Source organism: Eurypyga helias, unplaced genomic scaffold (genome assembly GCF_000690775.1).
Source record: "Eurypyga helias isolate BGI_N326 unplaced genomic scaffold, ASM69077v1 scaffold21734, whole genome shotgun sequence".
Classification (NCBI taxonomy): domain Eukaryota; kingdom Metazoa; phylum Chordata; class Aves; order Eurypygiformes; family Eurypygidae; genus Eurypyga; species Eurypyga helias.
In genome coordinates this window covers 35,483-43,998 of record NW_010248558.1, presented here as the reverse complement: position 1 = coordinate 43,998, position 8,516 = coordinate 35,483, and the positions used below count along the sequence as shown (strand labels likewise).

At 45.7% G+C, this 8,516-nt stretch overlaps 1 protein-coding gene across 1 annotated transcript in view; it reads left to right on the top strand.

The window, feature by feature from the left end:
• The window catches only part of MAP7D3 (MAP7 domain containing 3), a gene marked incomplete at its 5' end in the record, with an annotated part of 30,290 nt that extends 22,064 nt beyond the window's left edge, over nt 1-8,226 (top strand). Inside the window, 7 exons of the mRNA XM_010151104.1 lie at nt 1,927-2,062; nt 3,152-3,332; nt 4,471-4,575; nt 4,838-4,891; nt 5,670-5,763; nt 6,188-6,377; nt 7,917-8,226. Of these exons, the coding sequence (XP_010149406.1) occupies nt 1,927-2,062; nt 3,152-3,332; nt 4,471-4,575; nt 4,838-4,891; nt 5,670-5,763; nt 6,188-6,377; nt 7,917-8,226 (1,070 nt within the window). The remainder of the gene's footprint in view (nt 1-1,926; nt 2,063-3,151; nt 3,333-4,470; nt 4,576-4,837; nt 4,892-5,669; nt 5,764-6,187; nt 6,378-7,916) is intronic.
• Between the last annotated feature and the right edge of the window lie 290 nt (nt 8,227-8,516).

The following is an 8,516-nucleotide window of genomic DNA, read 5'->3' as shown; positions in this document are numbered from 1 at the left end:
GCTGAGGGGTGAGGAGGGAGAATGCCTTTTGTCTCCGTTCAGATTTGGAGGTGTCGTGGCTGATTCTTGTTTTTACCAACACATTCTTGTTTTTACCATCTATTTTGCCTAGGTCAGAAAAAATGTGTCCTAGGGAGTTGCTTTTTTTACAGCATTGGATAAATGTAAAGATAGAGAACTTCTTTATTCCTAGGAAAAGGAATGCTTTTCCTAGGACTGCAAGAACAGTTTTTCTGCAGAAAACACTGCCGTGATTCAGCTGCTGAGCGTGCAGCCGCTGTTAATTATACCCTCCAGGTTGTAATTACGTGTCCATGGGGCTTAAGCAGCTTTTCGGGTATTAAAGTTCTTCATGGTGGCATTGGGTTTTGAATGATTTGTCTTTAGGTCAGAAGCAAAATAACTGTTCAAACCCTGATGTAATTGTTCATTAAATTACCTTGGCTTGAAGGCTTTATAAATAGTAAGCAAACGTGTGTGCTGTTTGTGAAATGCTAAAAAAAAAGGCACATCCTCACCAACGTTATGAAGCTATTGCTGTGCTGAGCCCAGGAGCTGATTCTCTGAGTATTCAGGTGATCGGTTCTTAAGTCACATTGAAACAGTAGTATTTCTAGAGAAGACATGGATGTTAATACAACGAAATGAGACATTTAAAAAATACTTCATCTTTAGGGCCATGTGCATTCAGTTTTATTAGAAGGAAGTTAAGTGTATCCAGAGGGACCTTGACAGGCTGGAGAGGTGGGCCACTGCCAACTTCATGGAGTTCAAGGCCAAGTGCAAGGTCCTGCGCCTGGGTTGGGGCAATCCCAAGGACAAGAACAGGCTGGATGGAGAGTGGATAGAGAGCAGCTCTGAGGAGAAGGACTTGGGGTACTGGTGGATGAAAAACTGAACATGAGCCGGCCGTGTGCGCTGGCAGCCCAGAAAGCCAGTTGTATCCTGGGCTGTATCCAGAGAAGTGTGGCCAGCAGGTTGAGGGAGGGGATTCTGGCCCTTTACTCTGTTCTTGTGAGACCCCGCCTTTAGTACTGCATCCAGCTGTGGAGCCCTTAACATCGGAAGGATGGTGAAGGACCAGTTGGAGCAAGTCCAGAGGAGGCCACAGAGATGCTCTGAGGGCTGGAGCCCCTCTGCTATGGGGACAGGCTGAGAGAGTTGGGCTTGTTCAGCCTGGAGAAGAGAAGGCTCCGGGGAGACCTTATAGCACCTTCCAGTGCCTGAAGGGGCTACAAGGAAGCTGCGAGGAACTTTTTACAAGGGCCTGTAGTGACAGGACAAGGGGTAATGGGTTTAAATTGAAAGCGGGGAGGTTTAGATTAGATATCAGGAAGAAGTTCTTCCCGGAGAGGGTGGTGAGGCACTAGGACAGGTTGCCCAGAGAAGCTGTGGATGCCCCATCCCTGGAAGTGTTCAAGACCAGACTGGATGAGGCTTTGAGCAACCTGGTCTAGTGGAAGGTGTCCCTGCCCATGGCAGGGAGGTTGGAACTGGGTGATCTTTAAGGCCCCTTCCAACCCAAACCATTCTATGATTCTATGTATTTCCTAAAGCAGCAGTTTTTTTCAGTTTTCTTTTAAGTGTGTGACAGAATAAACGTGTCTTTTTAGAACTGTGTTTTTTCAGTACTATGGGTGTTGGAGAATATCTTTAAATCTATCATCTGGAATATGGCTGGATCAGTGTAGCTGACATGAGTTGTTGTTATTTCGGTGTCAGTGAGATACAGTGGCCCAGCATCTCTTTATGCCTCCTCTTTGGCTCCTGTAGGCCTTTAGATACAGGGTGTGTTCGCTGAGTTCTGATCGAAAAGACAGTGGGTCAGCTGGCCAAAAGCAAACTCTCGTCTCACAGTGATAGCCTCTTTCTTAATTTTTTAAGTTACTGGGGCTTTTTAACAGCAGTTTCTTTTAACCTTTGCAGAATCAGGTAGCAAAACAGTAGCAGGGACCACCACAGCTGAAGAAGCTGCTAAAATCCTGGCAGAGAAGCGACGTCTAGCACGGGAGCAAAGAGAGCGTGAAGACCAAGAAAGAATTCAGAGACAGGAAGAGGAAAGGTAACAATTCAGGAGAAGGAAGGGGTGCTTTCAGTGGTGGGGTGTGGTTGGAGTGGACACCGGCTGTATACGTTTCCTAAGTTTTAATTAGAGTTCCTGTAAATCTTGACACAGTTCCTGAAGCAGAGACAGGCACCAGCACCATCTGGGAGGGGACAGGTTGCTGTGCATATCATTAACCAGTATCTCCGGGTATATGTAACGCACCGTCCCTGTGCTGATGCTTTGTCCTACCACTCACCCCTGGTGTTTTTATTTCAAATCTAGAATCTGCTTTTTTACACCATTTGTATTTGTTTTGTTGCCTTGAAACACACAACTGCTCTGTATTAAACTTCCCGTTGATGAACTTGGGCCCGGGTTTGATGGTATGTTAAATCTCACGCTAGTGATCCAAAATCTGGATCAAAAATGTTGCAGCCAAGTAATTCAAAGTGATAAATCAGTGTGTATTTGTTTCAGTGCACGGGACTTGTTAAAAATAACGCCTTTGTGCTAACTAGCCTTATTCCAGATCAGGGTTGACCTGTGTGTGCCTCCGTGTACCTTAGGAAGCGTTCGGTTTTGCGGGTTGGCCACTATGGGTGTAAAGCTGTCATGAACTTGCTACAGAGGTTGCATCAGAAACACGATGTCGCTAGGTCCGTTGTGTCCATCTGCATGATCTGGCAGCGTATGCCTCCAGTGTATCTCTGGAATTGGGACTACAGAAGAAAGTCTTTTCGAAAGTCCAGCTAAATTGGTTTTGCAGTGGTAGAAAGCCTCATTCAGGGTGTGGATGCAGGTGGTATTTGTTAACTAGCTGTAACAATCCAGTTCTCAGTCAAACATTCCATTATTGGAGCAACCTGCCTTGGCCTTGACTTAGTCAGTGGAGAACATTCATGTACTCCTAGGTGGTTTCTTCCAAGTTACTCTGCTTTTTCCTTTGGCGGGTCTGGATAGTGGAGTTGGTAAATCCACACCAGAAAGTATCTTTACGCAGTGATGCTGGGATTGGGTAATTCAGAACTTCCTTGCTTTCCTAGTCTTTCCCCCGTGCATGCACACCTTTAATGAAATAAATACCCAGTTGTGTCTTGGAAACAGAATCAGAGACGAAGAAACGGCCAAGAGAGCAACTGAGGAGAAGGCACAGCGGGAGGAAGAGCTCCGCAAGCAGGAGGAGGAAAAGAGACTGGCTTACGAAGAGCAGCAAAGACAAGCTGAGGAGGAGAGGATCCGCCGAGAACAGGAAGAGCAGGAAAAACTTGCGGAGCTTCAACAGCAGGTCTGCTTATCTGTAGACTCCAGCTGTGTTCCTCAGACAAGCTGCTGGCATGTTTTCCAGGGGGTTGTCCTTGATTTTCTGTCTGAGAACGGTTTTGGCAAATGTGGCAGGAATGATGTAAAGCAGAGTTCGTCCTGTCTGAGATGGATTTGGGAACATCTTGAAATCCTTCCCTTGCCTTAGTCTGTGTGATTTATGTCTTTTCCAATATTTGATAAATTCAAGTATGGGGCAGAAGCAGATATTTTGGAAATCTTTCAGCCATCTGGAATGATATTTTGCATACGTAAAATACTTTTACTGAGCCCACTTCACCATCATACTGCTGCCAATTATAAGAAGGTGGTCTGTCTGGGAATTCATCTGGCTTGCTCTGATTCCTTTCAAAGGAAGATGGGTAGTGTTTCCCAGTCTGCTTTTCCGGTTGCTAAATAATCTTCCAGAGCTGGTATCTGTACCGTTACGAAGGCAGCCTTCGGACTGAAGGAAGCTGGTTTACGGGAAGTGGACTTGGTTTAAATGTGATCGATTTTGAAAATTACAGCAGTTTTACAGTGAAATTCTCTGTGTTCAGAGAGCTGTATCTTAGGGACAGCACTGACGTGTCTGAATGTTTCTTGTAAGAGCCTGTTGAAGTTTCTAACGATTCTAACGGAGTGCTAACTATGCTTTATCTTCTTTCCAGTTATACTGGGAAAGATTTTCCAGTCTAGAAGGAACAGAAGATGTTCAGCACCCAGTATCTTGGCAGTAATACCCAACTGCCAAGTTTTTTAAGTAAACCTTGCCACGTTTAGAATTTAATTGCTGTCTTACTACTTTATAAATTATTCTCCTTAGATAAATCTTCATCCTGAAGTATAGTTTGAGCCCTGAGCAGCTCAACAACGTTTAGAATATTTGCATAATCACAATAGAGCCTTGCACATCATTTGTCTTTTCAGATCAGTTTCTGAATGCCATAATCATATATATTTCATCTCAGTAGCTGGACCGTTGGTGTTTAGCTGCAGTGTAGGGTAGTACTAAATAGTGATTGTCGGATGTTCCTGTCTGTGTTGAACCAGAATCTAACAGCTCTGCTTTTGACTTTCGGGAATGAGTTGTGCACTGGGCGTTGTTCTTGTTTTATCTTCAGAGAGAAGAAGCTGAAGCAAAAGCTCAGGAAGAGGCTGAAAGGCAGCGGCTGGAAAGAGAGAGAATTATGCAGCAAAATATGCAGGAAAGGCTTGAAAGAAAAAAGGTACGCTGTTCTGAAAGCAGGGAGGTTTCTCAGCCAAAAATAGTGGCTGAGGTGTTAAACTGAACAGGCAGATGGTCTCGGATGCATTTAAATAGAGGCAGTGTGGTTTCTTACGACCGCCAACTCTGGCTTGTGAGCTTTAAAAATGGTGAGTAGTGAATGTATGAAATGTGAAAATATATTAGATTGATGAAAATGTAAACCAGGAGGCTGAAATATCAGTCTCTGTATGTCATTGCAAATATTTTACCTGTTTTAACAGAGAATCGAAGAAATAATGAAAAGAACACGAAAATCGGATCAAAACGAATCCAAGGTACTTTTTGGTTTGGATTGCTGTAGTGACAGAGTAGGTCCCTCCCCGAGAAGACTTTGCCTTGTGTCAGTCTCCCTCTGCAACCCTTACACAAACCAGCTTCCCTGTGAGGTGCAGGGTTCTGGTGCACCAGAGCAATTTTCAGTAGCCTCCCTTTGCACACATTCTTCTGCTATGCTGCTTCTGACCACAAGTCTTCCATGTGTTTCTGTTCAAGGCGTATAAAACCAGCGTGATCTGGTGCTGTCACTTGCAGATTGCTTAAAAAAACCCACTGGTTGGTAATGAATATGGGTTTTTTACCTGTATGCATTCTGCTGGGGCTGGTTTTCCCCAAAAAACTGAAATGCCTGGCTCCATCTGTTTGCTTAAACCAAATGTTGGATGCCCCTTGATGGCTACAGTGAACTGGATGTATTTTGGTTAGTGCAGTGACCTAAGGTTTGGGGTAAATGATGGTTTTTGTATTAAGGAGTAGCCATTCTCTCCAAACATTCAAAGACCCAAGTGTTCATATAGCTGAATAGTCACTGTTCAGCTCATGCCTTGGAGAAGTGAGGGGGCAGGAGCTCAGGAGTAGTTCACAGGCAGGAGATAGAGGTGGGTGCCACGTGTTCATTCACAGGCCCTGGCTCAGCACAGTGTTGTTGGTGGGTGACCTGGCGCAGCGTGGCCTTGCTGCTGGGCACAGAACAGCCCTGCGTGGGAGCTGTGGTCGAAGCAGTTGTGAAGTGCTAGCTGGTAGTGAGTTCTTCCAGCTAAACCTCTGGCAATTCAGTTGCAGAATGAAGGGAAGTCTGCCGCTGAGGCTATGGAGGGAGAGGATATTGAAGAGGAGGAAGAGTTGGGTCTTGAGAAGACTGATCAACCAGGTAAGGAAAGCTGATGAGTCAGGTCGGAGTGGCAGCCAGTCTCGGTGATGTTTAAGCATTGTTTAAAGTGTCTGTCGCTTAATAACATTGTGATGGTCTGAGACGCGAGCCCCCGCCGTGCCAGGGAGGCTCGCTGCTTGAACAGAGAGCAGACCGTTGGCTTTCCATGCCACAGGAGACAGTCCAGATGGTTAAACACAGAAGTGAGTTGAGAGTCAGATACAGGCAGCCTGCTTGCATTTTACAAGTCTGTTTTTAATGATGGAAAACAAATTGCATGTTGTTACAGGCAGGTTGTCTGCAGAGAAGTGACTTTATTGAAGCCGAATAAGTGTTGTTAGGAAAGGTCATTTTGGCACTTTTTTCCATTTAGAGTAGCGGTCCTGTTACTGAGGCTTTTTTCTTCTTTTCTCCCCGCTTTCAGGAAAGCTCAATGGCGTTGACTTGCCCCAAGAAGGGGCAGAGGGTTGTTTAGAGACTGCGTGTGGCTTGATCTCCACAGACCTTGAGGAGCAAGATGTGCTGGAGTCGAAGGCCAGTGAAGTGTTTATGAACGGAGGCGATTTGGAAAGCGACGCGGAGTGTCTGATTGTTACGGGATTAAAAGATTCCAGGTGAGTCTGCGTAGGTGGCTCTTTCGCTGTCGGAGCGGTCAACTGTCACATGAGAAATCCCTCTCTCTGTTTAAACAGTACCGCACGTAGCGTTGCATCAAATTTCGCACCCCGCTAGCTTTGGGGCGCTTGGCTGGCTGCGGTCACGCGGCGTGCGCGTGCTGTCCGCACACCGCTTTGCGCAGGGGCGGTTAGTTCAGTTGGGTTTTTAGGTGACACCGTGTTAACAGCATGGGCTTTGCTGAGCAGTGGGACACGGAGCCAGCAACGTGGCAGTGTTACTCATAAAGAACATCGGCTTGGCATCTTTTCCCTTGAGACGGTGGCTAGCAGTCACTTCATTAACAAAACATTAAACAAGAGGGAGGGGGACAACGCTGAAAAAGAAGAATAACCTACAAAAAGCTCTGGAACGTTTTCAGTTGTGCTGAAACGCCAGATACAACACACAAACCTCCCTTATTACCATTTCAAATTTTATCTTTTTGAACATAAAGCATTTCCATCTACTACTGGAAAATCCGACCTCTGATGCTTGTTCCATTTGCTCATCTAAATGCTAATGATTTAGAATTGACATTGTGAATTTTTTTTTTTTTAAGTGATGATAAATTCATTTTATTCCTCCAGTGATGGAATATAAAGACTTTATCATCATTTTCTTAAGAATGAATGAAAACTGATCACACTGCTTTGGTTTGAGGTTTAAAATGTGGTTCAAGTATTGTGAGGCTCAGTCTTGTGGTTTAAAAGGCTTAACTAGAGAAAAAGGAAAAATGCACACTACTAAAAGAGCCGTTTAATGGTGCAGGGCTTTAAATTTGTTGCTTTCTTAGGTCAGATTTCTGGAGCCAGACCTACCTGAGAGCTATTAGTACAGTAAAACGTATTTAGAATCATAGAATGGTTTGGGTTGGAAGGGGCCTTAAAGATCACCCGCTTCCAACTTCCCTGCCATGGGCAGGGACACCTTCCACTAGACCAGGTTGCTCAAAGCCTCATCCAGCCTGGCCTGGATCACTTACAGGGATGGGGCATCCACAGCTTCTCTGGGCAACCTGTCCCAGTGCCTCACTGCCCTCTCTGGGAAGAACTTCTTCCTGATATCTAATCTAAACCTCCCCACTTTCAATTTAAACCCATTACCCCTTGTCCTGTCACTACAGGCCCTTGTAAAAAGTCCCCCCCAGCACCCTTGTAGCCCCTTCAGGTACTGGAAGGTGCAATGAGGGCTCCCCAGAGCCTTCTCTTCTCCAGGCTGAACCCCCCCAACTCTCTCAGCCTGTCCCCATAGCAGAGGTGCTCCAGCCCTCGGAGCATCTTCGTGGCCCTCCTCGAAGATGGTGAGTTTGTTGGTGAGTCACTGGCTCTTGGAGGGGAGATCCCGCAGGGTGGCTAGAGGAGCTTGTCTGGGAATGCCTGTCAGGACACTCGGCGCTTTGCAGAGACTACGGACTGCTAGTGGCTGGCCTGTGATCAGCCTGAAGGTTAAATGTGCAGCAATTGTAACACAAGCATCCGTTCTCTTTTTTTTCCTAGCTACCCTGCAAAAGAAATGGTTATTGATGACACGGTGAAGTTGGGTGTTAACGAAGCTGATCGTACAGTTGGACTTACTCAGAATCTTAATGGAAAATCTGGTTCATGGACTTTTGAGGAGTTTATTGACGTTGGAGTACATTCCAAGTCAACCAAACTGACCTCAGACAGCATCTCTGCTGGTAACTGTGATCAAAACTTGAATGATGCTGCTACAATACCTTCTAGTCCCAAATTGGCTTTTGAGGAAGATGGTGCAGTGAATTCATTGACCAAACCTGTAGATGCTTCATCAGGTAATCCAAGCTGATCTCCCTACCTGTCTCTTCCTCTGGCTAGGTAATTAACTTCTCTGCATTCTACTCTCCTTGCCTTAACTTCAGCTTCTTACTTTCAAGGCACTTTTCCCAGTGTGTAGACCAGAGGAAAAGCTTTCTTTAGTGCTTGTAACTCGCATTCTGCCAGGAGTCACCAACTGATGCCTTTTTAGGGACTCGCTGTAGACAGCAGCTAAGGCCCAACGTTAAGGCTCTTCCAAAGACACAGCTGAGCCCCTGTGAAGCTCCTGTATCTCCTGCCAGCGCTCAAGTCCGTTTGCTG